The 21195-nt window shown below is 31.3% G+C and overlaps 1 protein-coding gene across 5 annotated transcripts in view; it reads right to left on the reverse strand.

The window, feature by feature from the left end:
• USP15 (ubiquitin specific peptidase 15) overlaps window positions 1-21195 on the reverse strand; it is a 154145-nt gene that overhangs the window by 81279 nt on the left and 51671 nt on the right. For 4 of the 5 annotated variants that reach the window (XR_007947652.1, XM_051961331.1, XM_051961334.1 and 1 more), the window contains exons 4-6: window positions 12964-13090; window positions 7232-7377; window positions 3628-3689 (exon numbers count right to left, since the gene is read on the reverse strand). Coding sequence is in view for 4 of the 5 variants with exons in the window: in XM_051961331.1 (XP_051817291.1) it covers window positions 3628-3689; window positions 7232-7377; window positions 12964-13090 (335 nt within the window). In the remaining variant the exon portion in view is untranslated. Of the gene's footprint in view, window positions 1-3627; window positions 3690-7231; window positions 7378-12963; window positions 13091-13752; window positions 13842-21195 lie in introns of those variants that run through there. The other variant, XM_051961333.1, reaches the window with a different exon arrangement.

A 21195-nucleotide genomic window follows, 5' to 3' on the forward strand; every position in this document is an offset into this window, starting at 1 on the left:
ATACTAATGACTTTTCCATCAGAGAATTTCCAATTTATCTTGCATATATCTTATTTGCATACTGTCCCCTAGCATTTCCTCCTACCCCCATATTAGGCTGTGATGTGAGCCATTTGAAAGTGGGGAACCAATTTTATTTTGTGGTGGAGGAAAACACCCTTTTTTGTATCCACAGGATTTAGCAGAGTACATGGAAGATATTTAATAAGTACTTTTTGACTTGACTTAGGTCAAGTTTTTATGAGTGTATAAAAACTATATTTTTACAAACAATTTAAATGTAACTCTCTTGACTCTAGGAAAACTACAGTGAAGGATATTTAATAGCAAGCCAGGGCAAAATCCATTCTTTACAACCAAATCTATTAGATTTAACATAATCAAAGGGAATAACAAACTCAGAATTTTTCTTCTCAAATCAGAGAAAATAAGAACATTTGATATATTTCATAGGAAAATTATTACTTGTAACTTGTCATTAGTAAAAATAACACAATATTTCAAAAGGTATAAGATAAAGTTCTCTAGATAATTTGAATGTCAATTACATAATAGGTGAAGTCTCAAAAAAATCTGTAATTTTTGAAATTATGTCCTAAAAATTACTTAAATATTACAGAAGATATCGTATGACCTTTCTATGCAGAGGGGCCTAAGTTACAAGATCTCATATCCAAGTAAATAAAGGTTTAATTACATTATATGGTAAAGTAATTTTGTAAAATGGTATTTAACAATTATATTTATAAAGTATTCTGAAGTCACAAGCATTCATGGCTAGGATGCTGCAGCATTATGAAATTCTGCTTAACAAAAAATACATGGGTAATATGGGGAGTGTGTAAAACTACTGGCTCAATCTTTCAGCAAAAACTATTGGCTCAATATTTCCATTTGGATTTACTTTATTTAAGGTTTTCTCTTAAGCATTATGAATATCTCAGATCCATCCTCAAAGATGACCCCCAAGTTTTCTATCTTGAATCTTGCATATCTGTTTATAATGCATTATAATAATTAAATATATAACTTATAGTTATTTACATTGTATGTATCCCAAAGTTTTATAGGCTAGAAATAATAATAACAATAATATATATGCCAGATAGTGTGCTTAAGCACTTTCCAAATATTTTCTCACCAAATATTGATCCTCACCACAACCCTAGGATGTAGTTTCTATTAATACCCCCATTTAAAGATGAGGAAACTGAGGTGCAGAGCTGTTAAGTAACTTGCCCACAAAGCTGTTAAACGAAGATGGATTTTAACTCAAGTCATCCTGACTATAAGCCCATTGCTTAAATGGATAAGTCAAATAAACCTCTAGGTAAATATGCAAGATATCTTAATTTTGGCCAAAATAACTTAAGGATACTTTTTATGACTTTTGGGATATTTGTGATCTTTTGCTTTTAGTTTCAGTCAAAGTCATTTAAACAAAGTATTTAGTATTTTATTGTAAATAAAGTATTTTCTTGGTTAAAAAAAAAAATTTATACTTTGGTTGGAGAGAGATTACCTTAAGTTTTCCTGACAAACTCTGTCCAAGACAAAATGGCTAATTTTAAAATATTTCAAATTACTAAAGTAAATCACTAAAGAACAATTGAATGGGTGTTTCACTGATATATTTTTCATTTGGGAAATATATGGCAAATGTTTAATTGTTTATAAGTGAAAGGAATTCTAGGTGAAGAAATATATTACCATTGCAGAAGACAGAGTTGTCTAGGGAAATATGAACCCTTAATTCTAAAAGATGGCTTCCTATCTACGTGTGATATTTTCAATAAGAAAGTAAAATTTTCTTATTGTGTTAATTTTCCTTTTCATTTTATTATACATATCTGTTGGGTTTCTTACATAGAAAATACAATAGATACTAATAAAGACCATTGACTTTTAGTCAAGCTAATTGAAATCTTAGCTAGGAAATAATATTGGTCATACTGTACATAATTCCAAATTTCACTAAATTCTGATTGGCTCAAAATATTGCCAACTCCCTTCAATTATATTTGGTGTTACAATGGTACCAATTTTCAATAAATTACAAACCACTCATTTGACATCACATTTTTAAATGAGATCTCTGATATTATTATACTGAATATTTTTATATATTTTATTTAGCAACTATATTATGTTGTGACTTATTTTGCTTCTTAAACTAAATTGTGAAATCCTTAAGGGCAGGACATTGCTGTAGATTTCTGCATTTCCTCCAAGGAGCATTGTTACTATTGCTCATATGAAGCAACTGTATTGATTTCAAAAAAGAATTAAAGGGACAGCTAGGTATGCAGTGGATAGAGCACCAGCCTTGAAATCAGGAGGACCTGAATTCAAATCTGGCCTAAGACACTTAAGACTTCCTAGCTGTATGATCCTAGGCAAGTCACTTAACCCCAATTGCCTCAGCAAGAAAAAAATTTTTTTTAAGTTGAAGGAAAGATATTTAATGAAACAAAGGGCCAAATAACCAACAATTTCAAGAAGCCATGCCAGTGACTAAGTGAATCTCTTTTGCATTACTATAATAAGAGTACTTAGTAATATTATTATATTAATAATACTACTAATAAGAACAATAGTAACTTGCAGTTCTATAGTAGTTGAAAGATAAATTATTTCATAATTCTTGTAACATTCCTGTAAGTGAGAGTCATGCTGGCAGAATCCTCATTTTAAAGAATAGGCTTTGATCAGTTAAACAACTTGACAGTTATCACAAAGCTAATTAAATGGTATCTAAGAGTTGACCCAGACATTAAATTCAGTGCTCTTTCTACTACATAGTTTCCTTCAGAATATCAAACATCATTGCAAATTATGAGCAAAGATAAATGAACTTTATGAAATTCTAAATAGAAGACCCAACACTGACTCAAATTTTAGTCTTAATAAGTATCTAATAATCAAACATAAGCTTTCAAACAAGTTATTTTGTAAGATTAATCTCTCATAAAAAGCTACATACTTTCTTAGGTTCTCTTTATACCAAGTTCATGCTTTCATATAGCTACCCACTATAACTTGGCTATGAAAACAAGCATTTAACTAATAGATTCAGGAGTTTCCCATGAATATTTCAAAAACAATGTGACTGCTGTCTAATTATTAATGTATATTTTATGACTGGTGCTTAATTTAAGACTATTTTCTTTTATGTTATGAACAAGTCGATAACTAAATTGTTTCACTTATTAAAATTCAAGTCAACCAAAACCATCTGTGTATGCTGTACAAACGAGCTATTATAAATATATGCCTTATGATAGCATCTTATAGTTAAAAGGAATCCTAAATTTAACTTTTGTCATTATTTCATATTCTAAATTCCTCATTTCTCAAAAATCTTCTTTTCATAGAAATATTACCAATAAAAACACAAAATATTTTACAATGCAGATTTGCCACTTTGAATAGAATATACCAGTATAAATAAAAGTTTAAATCAATTTGAAAACTTAAGAAAAAAATTCTGAAACATTTAATGAAGGCATATAGATTATATTTCAGGTACATTCAATTATTCTGGATTTTAGTGTACAAAAAGTAGTTACAAAAGCATAAAAGCTGAATCACTCAGTAGTGAGTAAATAAAAAAATTAAGATACTTACTTAGGAGTTGAAGGACCTCTTGGCCATGTTCCATCTTCATTTTTCTGCTCTATTACTAGCATCTGCAAATATGACATAGTAAAATGGTCTTCTATAATTTTAAAGTTAAAAATAAAAATTAATCCATGATATTTTTTCCTTTGTTTTTAGTCTAAAAAAGGCGTGGGGTTCAGATGTCATACAATAATAGGAAAATAAAACTCACTAGTATGGGTTAGATAGTGTAACAATTAGTTTTTGATCTTAATTTTGACTCATTTACCTGAGTAAACAAAACACCTATAAAATCTATATTATTATTTTCTCAGGAATCAATGTAAAAATCTGAAAACTCATTTGCAAAAAATGAGTACTATTTGTGTGACTTTAAGGAAAGTCATTTAAAGAGTGTATCATAATCATGCTCTATATATTTCGTCAATGGATTCAGATACATTTAGATACAGATAAGAGGATTGCTATGAGGAAGTAAGAAAAATGAAATCCTTACTTTAAGAGTAACAACACTGGCATATAAGTAATACATATTATATATTTATATTTCAGCAAGGAAAATCTCTCTTGATATTCTTGGGAAATGATGTAAGCATTATGACCACAAAATTACTGTACTTATGAAATTAAATGATCAGACCAAAAGAGCACTAAGCAATGTTAATCTAAAAGGAAAGTCTCTGGGAGTGTTAAGGATTGTCCTTGTTCAACATTTTTATCACTGACTTGAATAAAAACATAAATAGGATGCTTAATCAAAATTATCAAGAATACAGAACTTGATAGGAAAAGGCAATATATTAGAAAACATTCAAAATCTGAAAAATAAATAAAAAAACGGAAAAGTAGGCTAGAATCAATAAAATGACTTCTGAGGTGTCTTCTACCTCCTAATTATTTATTTTCCTGAACTGAGAAATAACTAAGGGCTTAGCAAACCAAATTTCTTCTAAAGTGAGAGGTAACTAGGGAATCAGCAAACCAAATTTTCTAAAAGTGGCTAAAAGAAAACAGGAATTTGAATAAGGGGATGTGGGTTTGAATCTCAGCTCTAACAATGCCAGTGACTCTGGGTAGTTCATTTAACCTTTCTCAGTTTCTATTTCTTCTTATATGAAATGAAAAAGTAGAGTTTTTGTTAGCAAAAGTGGTTTTTCAATCTTAAAGCACTATATATATAGATATACATACACATACACACACATATGACCAATTATTAACATTATAACACATAATTATGTTATATATATATATATATATATATATATATATATATACACATACACATATGACCAATTATTAACATTATAACATAATTATGTTAACAACAAAAGGTAACCAGGTTTTGCTGAAATAATTACCATTATTTTAGAAAAATGTCTGGATTACTTACTGAAGTTTAGAGTGGAAAAAAATCCCAGATATGTCACCTAGTTAAAATCCCTCATATTAAAAGTTGTATTAACAGAAAAAGGTACAGCTAATGATTGTACAGCTAGTTAGTAAAGAACCAATATTAAATGCCAATATTTATTTCACTGTAATTACTTTGAATTCACATTAACTTTAGTCTTTAGCAGAATTTTTTAATAGAAAAATTAGTAATATAGACTATTATTCTAAAATCAACTATTTTGTGCTAATATTAGGAAAATGCCCTATGGATAATATGAAATAGTAATATGTGTTATAGATTTTAGGCATTTAAATTTATTTATTTTCATGTTCAATACATTGGATATTATTATGGATATTATTATTATTTTTAAACTTTTTATTGACAAAACATATGCACAGGTAATTTTTTTTATAACATTATCCCTTGCATTCACTTCTGTTCCGACTTTTCCTTCCCTCCCTCCACCCCTCCCCTAGATGGCAGGTAGTCTTATATATGTTAAATATGTTATAGTATACATGGATATTATTATATTAAAACCTTAAACCTAAAACATATTGAAGCCATACCAGGGGAGATGTGGCTGGAGAGATATAGAGCAATTATTCAATTTTACTCATCTTGTCTCTAACCCAAGCATTCCTCAACACTCTTAACTGAAATGAACAATATCATCTTTCAGTCAAATGGAAATCTCTAAATAGCGCTTACCCCTATCTAAGTTCCCATAAAGTGTCTCTGGCAGCTTCCTCTTCTGAACAAATGCTTTTTTGGATAGATTTTTCTTTTTATTTTTGTTGGACTTAAGTTCATGCAGAATAGTAAGTTTAAGAGGGATGGTCATCAATAAAAAATTTAAATAAGTGTTGGTGTTAACAAGATGTTGGAAGTAATAGATGTTAACAGAGAAACTTTGAGGAAGTAAATTCAGTTAGCTGAATTGTAATAAAATGTGAATATGTACTATAAATGTATTTTTCATCAGCCTATATGCTCATTTATGTAAAACTGATTTTAATTCAAAAAAAACTTAATGGGAGCCAATCTCCATTGCTGTCTCCCATCAATAAGTGTCAATAATCTTCCTTTTAACAAGATGTATCCCAAGCAAAAGAATCATGGAATCTTAGGAGTTAAAGGAATCTCAGAGATCTTCTATACAAATTTAGCATATGAACACTTTGCTAAAATATATCTGATAACTCACCATCTAATAGTCTGTTTGAAATGATAAAAATTCACTCTTTTTCTGAGTCAAGCCACACAATTTTTTTGGATAGTTGTTAGGAAGTTTTTTCTCATAAAAATTGTTATGTATTATGGAGCTCCTAATATGTGCCAAAGTACTGTGTATGTATCTCAGGAGATAAAGGGACAGAAAGTATCCAAGCCTTCTATTCTGCGGGGTTAAGCAGTATGCGTTCTCTTTCACATGCTAATTCTTCAGATACCTAAAGAAAGTTTTAATATTCCTCATTCCTAAATCTTTTTTTCTCTAGGCTAAACACTTGATCAGTTCATTAATCAATATTATGAAATAGTTTCAAATGCATTTAACATTTCTGTACAAACCCCAAAACTTATTTGTTTAAAAAAAAATCTAAATATCTAGAACTGAACATATTTCCAGATGCAATCAGATGGAAAAGACTGACTAGAACTAGCATTTCAAATATTACTTTTCTTTTTGATGAAAAAGCATCATTAGATTTTTTTCCACTTTGGCTTATGTTAATTAAGGCTGGCTGCTAAATTAGCTTTTGGGATTTTCAACATGAATTGTTTATTTAATTTAGTCAAAATTCCACCTTTGTAGAGATAATTTTTGGGAACTAAATAAAAGCTTTTATATTTACCTTACTAATGTACTTGGTAAATACTTTACTTATCTTTACCAAAACTTAAGCACTTCTTATCTACCAAAAAGATTTCAGATCTTGAAATGTTTTAAATGTAGCAATTATCCTTTAAAGCAACTATACATTTGACAGACATTTGATATATTGATATACCTTTATCCAAATCACTGATAAAGGTGTTAGAACAGGACTAAGGACAGGCTCTTCTTTCATTAGATTTCCTTTTTGGAAGACAGTGATGCATTAATCAAGACCTTTTAGGTCTATTGAGTCTATTATGGATATTCAGGCACACATATATAAGTAATAAGTATCCAGCATACTTAAAATAAAAAGTGTTAACAAACAATACCTGTCCTTGATATAAACCAGCATCCTGAATGGTACTGTCTGGCTTATTTAGTGGCTCAAATGTATTACTCATGTATTTGTTCCATAATCTGGTCTCTTTTTCATCTGGAATATTGAAGATTTTTCTTATTTCTTTTTCAATCGTATCTGAATTTAAAGAAAAAAAATTAAATATAAAAACTTAAAAGTTGACATCAGATAAAGTTAATCATTAATTAATAGTTCAAAACTTTAAATAAGACAATGATATAGAAGCCAGGAAGTTGGACTTAAAGTCAGACAGAAGGAGTTCAAATACCACAATATATAAACACACACATACACACATACACACAGCCCTAGGCAAGTTTGTATACATAAATTCCAAAAAAAGTCATTAAAATGAGATTATGTTATTATACAAATAGTTTTTATTTCAAATGCATGTTTTAAAAAATTAATAGACATCCCATTCAAATCAGTAATAAAGAGATAAACACTTTTAAGTCAAAGAACTAAACAAAGTGCCCTTTTACATCAACTAGATCATTATTCACTAGACTGGATGTGAAATTTTTTTTTGAATAACTTCAATTATAAAAAATTAAACCAAGTCCATTAAAGACTGCCTTCAAAGAGATTACCATAAGTTTAAAAACACACCTTAAAATTAAAAACCAGGCCCTTCCAAATACAATACCCTTTGAATTATATCATTTCACTATCATATTCTATTTCTGTATATCAATTATATGATTATAAAATAAATCAAACACAGAAGCTTAATTTAGCATACAGAAATGTTTTGATTACATTGTTTTTTAAAATTCAGAGTGATAAGACTCATACTAGAATGTCCTAAATTTCAGAGTAATCAAAATCTACGAAATAAATAAATAAAATCAGTTTTTAAAAGTTCTATAATCATACAAAACTAAACATATTGAGGAAACTTAAATTTCTCTTCTTTAATATGAATCATTTAGGGTATACAACAGATCTTAAAAAACATTACTTTTAATTCAGATTTCAAAAATAAAACAGATATTCAAAACAAAAGCTAATTACACAAAATGACCTTAAAAAAAATCCAAATTAGATACCCTATCATTTATTAATCATACTTTTATCACATACTTTGCTAAAAAAGAGAAAATGTTAAAAGATCAGTTTTAGATAAAAAAAAAATTAAACATGAACAAGTTTTCAAATGTTCTTAAATTCTTAGTGGCAATGGCACATTATTTTCTCTATTGACATGAGTATGATCTTTCAGAAGAGTTTAAAAACTATTATAGTACTTCCTAAAGAGGAAATGAAAAAAATAAGGAATCTAGCTGCGGTTGAGGTTAGAATCTCTCAAAGTGACAGTCTATTCTCAGTTTTACAATGAAAAAGCCAGAACGAGGATCAGAATAGAAAAACTGAGTCCTTGAAGCTTTGTGTTTGTTAAACACCTTTGGCAAAGTCACCAAAAAAAGACTGATTCTCATGCTTTGCTGAGGCATGAATATGATCCTGGGTGCTTGATGCCAAGAAGAGACTGTCTATCTAAATAGGATGAACAAGGAGCACTCTAATTAAACAGAGAGAAATTATCATTAGGAAGTCATAGGCATTGATCTTGTCCTTTCTTCCTTCTCCCTGTCTGTCTTTCTGTCTGTCTTTATCTATCTATCTATCTATCTATCTATCTATCTATCTATCTATCTATCTATCTATCTATCTATCTATCTAGAGATGGCTTGTAAAGAAAAGATTTTTCTTTGGTCAGGGCAACCTGTGAAAAAAAGTAAAATATATCATGACTTCCAGTTCTCAGTGGCCCCCTTCCATTTACAGTCATGGTAGCAAGATAGCAGAAGGTAGTAAGAATCACTTAGTTTAAAAACTATTTGTGAACACAAATTTCATTATTAGTGCTTTCATAAGGTTTTTTGATCAGATATTAGGATGGTGTAACATTGGAAGAATCAAATCATATTAATATTGACAAAATGTAAAGTAGTTTTCATTTTAAGCCCATCATGTGTGCTTCTGTGATCATCTTAATTTGCAGTGTTCATCATAAGAGTATAAAGAGACTACCATGAAAACAATTTATTTGTGTGCCAACATCTATTGCAAAGGATGAAATAGAAAATTCCATGAAAAATTAAAGAAAATTTCCCTAAATCAAGTCAAAATATAAGCAAGTATTTAATGACTTCAGTAAGGAAGTAGGCTGAATAAAGGATGACCATAATTTTAAGGGAATATGGTTTGAAATTAAAAAATAAAAGAGTTCTGTCAAAAGTTTGTGGATAGACTATGAAATCAAAATGTTCTCTTTTGTACAACTAGAACTTTAATAGAAGAAATATTTTTTCTTCAGGTTGTAAGGGGTAAAATGTGAAGTTCATTTATCCTCAGTTGGGATTAGAATAGGAACAATGGTTGAGACTGATGATAAACCCTATATTTAAATAATTTTCTTAAGAGTCCCCAGACATAGCTTCTGTGATAGAATGCCTAGACAAGCCAAATTATAGTGAATTGGGCTGCACGGCAGCTGACTCTTATCTCCCCACCCCTTTACTATCAACAATTAGATACTTATCTGTAATTTTGAGGATCAGGGTGGGGCAGGAGGACAGAACAGCATGGGGAAAGGCTAAATGACAAAGGTGACACTGGAAAAGACAGGTGAGGAAAGAGTGCATCCAAGGGGGGCTGCCAATGCAAAGGCACATACACATGGTGTGTGCAAAAGTGCGTTGACCAGTATCAGTTCAACACACTGTAAAGTGAAACAAGATTATAAAATATAAACTATAAACTATAAAATAAAAAAAATATAAAAGTAGTAAAGTTTATATCTGATTGTAGATGCAACAAAATTTGCTGAGCAGGGAGGGAGGTGACATGATCAGATCCTAACTTTAGGAAAATTTTCCACTTTGGTAGCTGTATGGAGTCAGAAAGGGGAAAGGTTAGGTATGCTTAAATAAATACAGTATTTTGATTATTATTCAGTGATTTTTGGATTTTTTGATCAAAGAGAAACAAAATATATAGCTTAAAGGTAAAAAAAAAGTTTTGGACTGGATGAGTCAGTGTAGCTTAACAGATAGGGATATTGCTTTTGAAGCCAGGAGAACCGGGTGGGGGGAAAAAGGGGAGAATTTGGAACACAAGGCTATATAAGAGTCAATGAGGAAAAATTATTGGTGCATATGTTTGGAAAATAAAAAGCTTTAATTAAAAAAAAAATGAAGCCAGGAGGACCTGGGGTCAAGTCCAGCATCTTATATGAATTGTCCACTTAATCCTGACCAAGTCCCCTAGTCTCACAGCGTTCTAGGAGATTCTATAAGATTCTCTAAGGTTCAAAGAAGCCACAGATCTGTACTGTTAGGACTTTCTTCACCTGAGATTTCCCTATCCCTATTATCTTGGACTAAGTGACCTTTAAGACCACATTCTATTATTTTATGATATATTTTCACCTATCCCATCTATTAATGTACCATTTCTTTTTGATTTCATGAAAATTCATCTGTTATAGAAAATATGACTAATTCAACTAATTTAATTTAACTTAAGCATTTCATGTACTCAAATTATATAAAAGGTAAGGTTCAATTTATATAAACTTGATAAATATAAATCCAGATCAATATGACATTATTAAATATTCACTATCAATTAAACTATAATTTAGTAAGCCAAAAAAAAAAAATTAAACATTCTTAGTTTTCTTCCCCAGATATCTGATGGTTTCACTCAGATTTTCTCATCAAAAAGTTGAAAAACTTGAACTTTTAAACAAAGTAGAGATTCTTAGTTAATTTAGTTTAAGAATTGTTTTCTGGATTAATGTTACATTGTAGTAATTTTAAAAGATGTATACCGATTTCAATAATATAACTCACATTATTTTATGGATAATATTGAAAGTTATTCAGCTTTACATTTGTTCCATGCCCTCTAATGCAGCACCAAATATTCATAGGCTTAATAAGAATTCTCATTATGAATAAACTGAACACAATCATGCATTAGCAGTTAACTTCTCCCCCTAAAATGACAATCAATACAATGTAATAAAGAGCCCATTATATACTATTGCTAATAACCAGGAATAGACAGATATTCTACAAACTATTTAATATGTTTAACCCATCCCTCACTAGAATAAGGCATGGTTAATTGAGGAACAGATTTTTCTTATTACACATCAAAGAGCCAGGTGAAAAGTGGGTTCTTGCCATGAAGGAGAAGCAACACAAAACCCACCTCACTGGTGAAAATCAAGTACTCCCATAGTTCTGAGAGTGTGAAAATGCTGATTAAACAAGCTGAGAAGTCTCAGAGCCATCCAATCTCGGCTGGCCTCTTCTAACTGCTAGTGTCTCTTCCATGATGAGCATAATAGGTAAAAAAGCCAGAAGAGAGGCTTAATGTACCTGGCATTCTTTCCCTCTCTCTAAAGCTTTTAAACAAGACAAATGACATTGTCATTAATTCCAAATTTAAAAACAAAGAACCTGCTTTCATACATTAGTATCTAAAAATTTATGGGAAAATGCATCATGTTAATACATGAGATGATACAGGAAAAGCGATTGGTACTATGATTTCATTAGTCTGGGAAACTCCCAGGGAAGCCAACTCCTTTCAATAATGCAGGGCAACATAACTCTCCGAGAACTTTAAGTCTTAGAAAGTTGCCAAGAGTGCTGGGAACCTCAAATATCTGGCTCAAGGGCTGCATAGGAAGTAATGAAGGAAATAAGCATTTATTAAGCATCTACTATATGGCAAGGCACCATACTGAATAGGTAGGTTCTGCTATTATTCTTATTTTACAGTTGAGAAAACAGAGGCCAAAAGAGGTTAAGTAACTGGTCCAGAGTCACATAGCTAGAAAGCATCTGAGGCTGAATTTGAACTCAGATCAGACACAGTGCTCTCTGCACTGAGTCACAGCTGCCTCCACAATACAAAGGCAGTACGTGTCAAGATGCAGGACTCAAACCTAGGTCTTCTTGGCTTTGAGGAGGTCTGGCTATCCACTGAACCATGCTGCTTCTTGTAAAGTACTATAGGAGTACTTTAAATCCAATGCTAACTTCAAAAATCCATATAATATAATATTACTCAGTTTTATGATGCATTTTGGGGGGGCCTTCAGAATTTCAACTGCAGGGTTGAAAGAGAAGAAAGAGAAACATAATTGAGATGAATTACTAAAAATAAATTTAATTAATTTATTTAATTAAGCGCCATTAAAATTTCTTCATAATGCCATTTTTGTGCTTTTATATTCTCATTTATCTTTTTTCTAGTCTAACAAGGAAAAGAAGATAGTAACTATGTAGTAGTTAGGTTATTTTCAATTTTTAAAAAGGAACAAAAAAATTTACTAAGAGCTAAAGAATTTTACTTAAATAACCACTCTACTGTTACCAATTTTAATTCTCCTTCAAATAGTAAATGTAGTATAAGTTGTGTTGACATAAAATATAAATCTGTCTTTGAAAACATTTCTAATTAAAATACTCACAAAATGCAATGGTGACATTTTAAGACTACTTTAAGAACTTTACACCAAATAATTTTATTTCTGGCTAAAATTATACCAATATAACAACATTTAAGTTTCAAGCCAAATCCTTTAAGGAGAACCCCTGATGGAACTAGTAAGGTTACAATAGATTATCTGAGAGCAATGCTTTATTTTGTCAAAAAAAATGATAGATTTGTTCATACCTATTGTGTCAGCTTTGCTAAATCTTCGTGTTACAACATTGTTCATATTTCCATTTTCGCACAGCTTTAATTCTGTTAGATATACTTCTACTTTGCAGTGCTTTACAAACATACCCTGTTCAACCACCTGAAAAATAACAATTCAATGTCAACTATATAGCTAAATATAATTGAATTTCTTCAAAGATAATAAACAAAATCTTAAGGTTTAAAAAAAAAACTTAGAAATCTCCAATGGAAAATAATAATTATTTTAAAATTATTAACATTTTAAAAGAAAAATTTGTTAGACACAAATTCAAAAAATTTTGTAACCTGAATAAAAGTTAAATTATGAAGGTATATTAAGTAAATTAAAGTTTCAAAAGCTATGCTATTAGTATTTAAGTTCACTTTTATGTATTTAGAAATAAACAAATTTAAGGAAGTATAACAAAAAATTATTAAGTCATTTAATTATTTCTAGATTTTGTTCCTGATTTTAAGGAAAACTAAAAGTATCTTAAAAGTACTATTTTTACAAATAACTTTGACTTAAGAGTTATTAACAACAGTATAATGCTATATAACAGATAATTTTTATAAATGAAAACTATAAATGAATGGTAACTCTTAGCCAAAATATTCAGCCATATGCTCTTGTAACTGATATGTTAGTTTCTAAATGTAAGATGACTTTTAGTTTGACCTTAACTGTATATTTAGTAATATAAAACTTCAAATGATAAAGGGGTTAAACAAATATGCAAGAAATCAAACTTAATAACACAGACACACATATAGGATCACCTTTTAAAATATATATATATGTATATATATATGAAATGTATATAGAGAGAATTCCTTGCGATCTTCCAAAGGGTAACTGTGGGTCTTAGTTATGAACACTGTTTCTGAAAATAGTCAGCTGCCTGACATATGATACAATCGACAAATATGGTATAAAGGGAGGCTCCAAATGACTGCTGTGAGAATAACTCTATTCTAGTCTTGCCATCTTCTCTAGAGAACAATGATACTATGTTTTATGAAAGCAGAAGGATGCTTTTCAAATTATGTTTTAGTTAAATTTCTGATATACATAAGGAAACTGAAAATGCTTATTGTAATTTGTACAACTCTAATGCTTAATATTTACTACACAAAAATTATTATTTTAAATTTGCCTTAACAACTTACTTTATAAAGTGTAGCTGTTAATGCATAATATTAAATCCATTTTAAGATGACAAGAGAGAATAATGCCAGAGGATTTTGGACATTATAGAAACTATAATTAAAAAGAATACTTGGGGATCAAATACTCCCAGATACTCCCAAATACTTGATGATAATCAACTGTTTTCAGTGTAGGAGTAAATATAAGAATGAGAACCTGATACAATATAATATTCACATAACTTTAAAGAGTAGATAAAATACCTAAATTTCTATACAAGAAAAAAAAAAAGAAAAAACTTGGAGGCAGTAGATTAAAGTGTTAAAAGAGTGTCAAGCTAGCTGGAAGAGGGAAAATGCTCTGACATCAAGTAGCTGAGTCAAAGTCTCTCTGTTGCTATCTTTGCAATACCTATTTCAGCAGGCTTTGTAGAGTGCTTATAAAACTATAAAACTATTAAGTATGAAACACATGTTTTCAATGCTCAGTTTTCTTATTTGTACAGATTCAAGTTAAGAAACCCTATTAGATTAAAAACTCACAAAAAAACACTACAAGATATTTTAGCTGAACTTTTATTAGAATGGAGGGCTTTTTCTTCATTTTTAAAAGCACATTTTACCAATAAGAATATTGCTATTCTTATTTCTACTACCATAATGCATTTATAACTTTATATATAAACACTATTTTCATTTTACTAAAAAGTACCTTAAGTGAAAACAAAAGGAAATAGGAAAAACCAACTTCCAACAACAACAAAGAAAAAACACACAAGAAGTATCTGATGAAAGTTATATGTAACTTTTGAGAAACTATGAGAAACAATTATTTTCGAGAACTATTATGTAGTAGTCTGTTTTGGAAATGTGAGTGTCAAAAGTTCATGAAATTATACAAGACATTATATTCCAGGGCTGCCACAATCATCCTCTTACTACCTACTTTATTTTCTGTACCATAACCTCATGCAATCCCTACTGACAACAAATAACATAAGGGGATTAGAACACAATACATGTAATGCCCGAGTTTCTCAATCACAAAGTGAGTTTGGGTTTGGAAAACAAAAATAATTTCATTTAAAAACAAAACTATGATGCATCAAATGCATCAACAGGGGGAATATATCATGCAGTTCCTGAAGTCATTATTACCATTATCACTCCCCAATCCCATATACACTTCAAACCCTTAATTGCCAAGATAGTCAAAATGAATAATAAAAATAATCAAGCCATTATAAAGGAATTTCTGTCATTTTAGGGGTTAAGAATAGAGTGGGTTTGTGTGTGTGTGTGTGTGTGTGTGTGTGTGTGTGTGTGTGTGTATTAGAATCCTTAACAAGCTGTTAAGTCATTAGAATTGATAGAGACAATAATTATCTAATTTAATCAATATGACTGACTGATCTTACAAGGAGATGTTATGGGCTAGAACCTGAAACAAAGTACTAAGTGGAACTGATAGAAACAATGCTTGTGTTCACACCTTTAGAGAGCGCATATAAGCAAGACACTCCCAAGAAGTGTCCCAGGGCACTTTGGGACAGACACAGGGGCATTCTGGGACAGACACAGAGCACTCTGGGAGATACAGAAGCCCACAAGCCCACTCTCGGAGGTGGAGTCAGATTCATTCCAACTTTCACCTTGGCGTTGGCTGGAAACATTCAGAGTTGAGCTAGAGGCAAAAGACTAGCAACGAGAGCTCTATGAACCAAGGAAAGCTGAGGCCTCTAAGAAAGCTACCTGGGCCCAAAGAAGGAGAAAATAAATGTTTGGATTTTGTCAGCTGGCTATATTTGAGGTGATTATTACTCTGAATTGAAACTAAGGCTGCCTCTCCAGGAAACCTTCCCAAGAAACCTGCTCCCAGAGAATCATCTTATAGTGTACAAAAGAAGAGAACACTACATGAAAGTTTGTAATATCAAGGAGGAAAAAGCAACCATAAAATTCTTCAACATACTTTGAAGTATAAAGAGGGTATCCCTAAAGGTTTTATAAAGAGAAACATTTGGGGCAAATAAAAAATGTACTGATGTGCACAATGAAAGTAACGTGCAGAACTTCTGTTTTCCCTCTAAAGGTAGTAAAGACCAAAAATAATATGTTCAAGAAGGGTTTAGATAAATACATGGACAACAGAGACATAACAAAATATTAAGATAAATTCTAGTAGTATCTATAGTCCTACTTTCAGGGAGAAAGTATGCATGCCTAAAAAACCTGATGTCCCTTTATGCCACTATCAGTCAGTTATTTTTTCTTGTCTTTTAACCTCTTATTTATTGGTAAATAGGTTTTAATGTTATTTCTCTTAATTGTCTATATTCTGTAAGAAAGCCTTATGTAAGAAATTTGATACAGTTTCCAGTTGACCTTGCCTTCTTACATGTAGCAATTTTGTGCAAAACTTTTATATTTCATGTAGTCCAAATTATGCATTTTATCTTTTGGAATTACTTCTATTCCTTTGTTTAAAATTTCATCCCCTTTCCATAATTGTGAAAGATTTATGAATTTGCTTATCTTTTAATTTTTTTGTAGTATGATTTTTAACTTTCAGGTTACACATCCACATAGAATTGTGAAAATGGCTTAAGATGTTAGTGTTCTAAACCTAACATGAAGCAGCTAAACAGGATAAGTGCTAGTCCTGGAATTAGGAAGAACTGAATTCAAATCTACCTCTGATAACTATTAGCTGTGTATCTCTAGATGACTTCTTTAACCATTGTTTATGTCCCTCAAATGTAAAATGAGGTTGTTCATAAGATGAGATAAATAGTTGAAAAATACTTAGTACAGTACCTGGCCCATAAATGTTAGCCATTATCATTATGAAGCCTACAAATTCTATTCTCCCACTTTCATTTCTCTTGAAATTCTAGATGTTTTATCCTTCAAATGAAGTACATTATTTCTATTTATATTTTTTTTATTTAATATAAAAAACAGCCAGTGTTTTTGCCAGATTAATCCTTTTAGAATATAGTTTCAATCATTATATCAAATTTTAAAATCCAATATCCATGTAGTAATGTGTCTTGGTGGCTATAAATTAACTTTAGTACTATTGTCATTTTTATTAGGTTGGCACAGCCCAACAATGATCACTGAACATTCCTCCAACTATTTAACTATTTATGTTCTTTACTACTTTAGGGAGCACTTTGTAACTGAATATATGGAATTGCTCAGAGTGCTTTTTTGTAGATGGACACCTAAATATTTTGCCTTCCATAGCTCTGGAAATGCATTTGATTTTTGCAAGTTTATTCTCAAGCCTGTAACTCTGGATTCTTTGATTTCTTTGATTCCTTAGGCTTTTCTAACTAAACTATCATGCTGTCAGTAAACAGGGAGTGTTATCTCCCCTTTGTCTAGTTTTTATGTCTTTAATTTCCTTCTCTCGTATTACTGCTATTGCTGGCATTTCTAAAACTATGTCAAGTAGTAACAGGTGAATGAGCACCCGTGATCCTAACATTTATTAAACCCTATGATACTGTCTGCCAGAGGCTTTGAGATTTCACTATTCCATCCATCTTGATTTATCACAAAGCATATAAATGCTATCAATAAAATATATCAATAAAAATGTGTGCTTCTAAAAAAGTAACTTTAATATCCTCCAAACGTTGAGTCTTGCCCATCCATTTTCTTGGCTAATCGTTCATGATACACCATAACATAACCAACCAGCTACTTAGGAAAAGAAATAGTACAAATAAAATCAATACTGACAAATCTGTCAGTTGTTTCTCTCTACTATGGACAATGGCTAGCACTTTGTAGTTTATCACGATGTATTTGGCAGTCTGATTCAACAAATATTTATTCAGTACCTCTTGCTATACTGCTGTGCTACAATGGGAGAAAAAAGATGTTATTTAGATAATACATAGACCTAACCCTCATAGAATTTATACTCTAATAAGGGAAAACAATTCCCTCTAGAGAACTGGGAAGAAACTTAAAAGTCTTCTAGTCAAAATCCCTTATTTTACAGTTGAGAAAATTACATTCTAGAGAAAAGTGTCAAAAAAAAAAAACAGGATATGTGGAGCTGCAATCTCAAGTTCTTGCTCTTGCAGTATATCACAAGGCATGCATTGGCTCTGTGAGGTACACAAAAATGTGACCATCCTGCCCTAGGATCACGCTGATACTGGTTCAGAGTCAGTACCTGAACCTTGGTCATCAGTTTTGGAAACTTTTCAATTTCCTGTGTTGCTGACCCAACATACCAAATTACTGCTACATAAAGTACTGCTATTCTCTTCTCTATACTTAGGGAACAAGTTAGTTAAAGGACAAATTAATTGTAAATTATGCTGTTATAAAATTCTGTCTTTTTTAGCTTGTGAAAACAAGGGTAATTAGTGTAAAAGGAAATCAGAGACTATGAAATGTTCAAACAACATTATATCCATGAGATATTTAAGCTCTCTTTAAAAAGAACTGACTATGTGATTATGATTGAGGATAGGCAACATCTTAAAAACTGAGGTCATACAATAACCTTAAAAAAAATTAGAGCAGGAATTCCCGAGAGCGGGGAAGATATAGAAGAAAATGCTTTGCTGACTCCTCCTAGCTAGTTATACTTTTGGTTCAGAGGGCTGTGATGAGACTCCCCAGAAATAAGGCTCTGAATATGTAAATATCCTAATTAACTATTATATTAAATATACTTCTTGGAAGCCAAATTAAATCATGACAGCTGGATACCAAATAGGAAAAAATGCACACAAAATAATCTCTATAGTCCTTTTTGAGCTTTGTTCATAAAGAATTATGGCCTTGATGCTTATATTCAATGTCCAAGTTAAAAACAGCATTAAAAATGTTAATATTTGACATAGGAAAGGCTCCTTGCTATTCTAAAGAATGTAAGATCATATGATTTTAATTATCTTCCCATATTTATATTTTTGCCAAGCATTTGTGTCCTTGAAATTTTGTCATTCTATTACCTACATATATTTTACCTATTTAGGAATATTTTTTAAAACAAGCATTAAAATATGAAACATTACAATAAAATTCAAAACCTGAAAGAATAAGTCTGAACTTCATTATGACTATATCATTATGACTATATGGTGACTAAGCAGCTATATCCAGGACATTCATATTCCAGACTATGCTGAGGACGGCCAAATTGTGATTGGCAAGGGGCAACTGAGAAAGGCTTGTCTCTGCCAGGCCCCATAGGGGTCACAGCCTGACAAGCAGATGCCAGGAGAATCAAGTTTGTATACTTTGCCACACCATACTAGTTAGAGCCTAAACGGTTTTTCATGGACATTTAACAGCTGGGGAAAAAGGCTTCTTGCAAGGCCAAAAATGACAGGTTTTTACATATATAATCAAATCAAACTTCTCATGTTAAAAAAAAAAAAAAAAAGACAGGCTTGCCCTTCATCTTTTTTTGATCATGGCCTTCAGGTAGGCCAATAATTTTTATTTGTCTTTTCTGGATCAATTTTCCAGGTCGGCTATTTATCCAATAAAGCATTTCACATTTTTTCATTCTTTTTAGTTTGAGATTGACTGATTCTTTCTGTCTCACAAGTCATTAGCTTCAATTTGTCCTATTCTAGTTTTTAATGTGTGATTTGCTTCAGTTAGCTTTTGTATATCTTTTTCTATTTGGTTAGTTTTACTTTAAAAGCGTTTTCTTCAGACAGTTTTTTCTTTCCTTTTCCAGATGCTGACTCTCTTATGCATATCTCTCATTTCCTTTTCATTTTATCTTCTATCTCTCTTATTTGCCTTTTGAAGTCTTTTATAAGCACTTCCAAGAAGCCTCTTTGGGCTTGAGATCAATTTATCTCATTCCTTGAGATTTCTTCAATGGACATTTTGTCCTCATCTGAGTTTGTGTTTTTGATCTGATCTGTCACCATAGTAGCTTTCTGTGGTCAAGGTTCTTTTCTGTTTTTTGTTCATTTTCTTCCGGTATTTATTTCCTCGTTTTACTTTTAAGGTGGAGCTCTGCTACTGGAGCATAGGGGGCACTATCCCAAGTTAGCTGTGCAGCTCTATGCCTTGGATTTGAGCACAGTGCCCCCTTGTGTTTGCATGGGGTAGTTATGCCAGTTCTGTTCAAGAAACAGTTTTATTTCCCAGAATTTGCCTTCTGAGGTGGGACTGGACCCTGCGCCCATGCTGTGCTCCTCTGTTGAGCCAGTTGCTGATTTGTTGTGATTAAGACCCTCTCACCAGTTTCCCCTGAATCTGTCTTAGCTGGACTTAACACCTTTTTCACCCCAATGAGACTGACTACTTTTTGAAGTTTTTTTCAATCTATCTTGAGCTGGAGAGAATTTCATTTTGTCAGACTCTGTTTCCAAGACTTGGTTTCATGTAGTTTTTCAAGGGAACCTGGAGGAGCTTTGAGCAGCTTCCTGACTTTACTCTGCCATCTTGGCTCTACCCTCGATCCACCTGCCCATCATCTCTTCTACATACTAATATCCTTTCCATCCTAGTTTATTTGTCACCTGAAAATTCTGCTAAGGCTCAATATGAAAGAAATGAACTTAGTTTATTTTCCAGAAGTATTTTGACCCAGATCAGATAGAAATCAAGAGGATGACTTGGGGAAGGGGAAAAGCTAGAGAAGGTTTGAGGGTCATTCTTCAGAGTTGACAAGATTCTTTTCTGTGGTATCATTTGTTGTTAAATTTTCTCAACGAGGAGAAAAAGATGTAAAATAAGACTGTTAATTTTAATTGTCATATTACCTTTCCTAAAATATGGTTTCCATCATTAAAAAGAATTTTTAAAAAATTTCATAGTACTTGTTACAATCTTCTCAAAAACCTCCAATGACTTTTCATTAACTATAAGATAGACGTATGGCCCAAGGTTTACTTGCATGAGCCAATTCCTATTTCTTAAAGCTGTTAATGCCTTTTCCTCCAAGGTTACTTCATATCTGGTTCTAAATGTTAAAATTTTATAATCTATCCTTGTTGTCTAGTAGAAATATAAGCTCCTTAAGGGTAGCAACTATTTCTTTTTTCTCTGTATTGCCAGCATCTAAGTACCAGTGCC

Source organism: Antechinus flavipes, chromosome 5, assembly GCF_016432865.1.
Source record: "Antechinus flavipes isolate AdamAnt ecotype Samford, QLD, Australia chromosome 5, AdamAnt_v2, whole genome shotgun sequence".
NCBI lineage: Eukaryota > Metazoa > Chordata > Mammalia > Dasyuromorphia > Dasyuridae > Antechinus > Antechinus flavipes.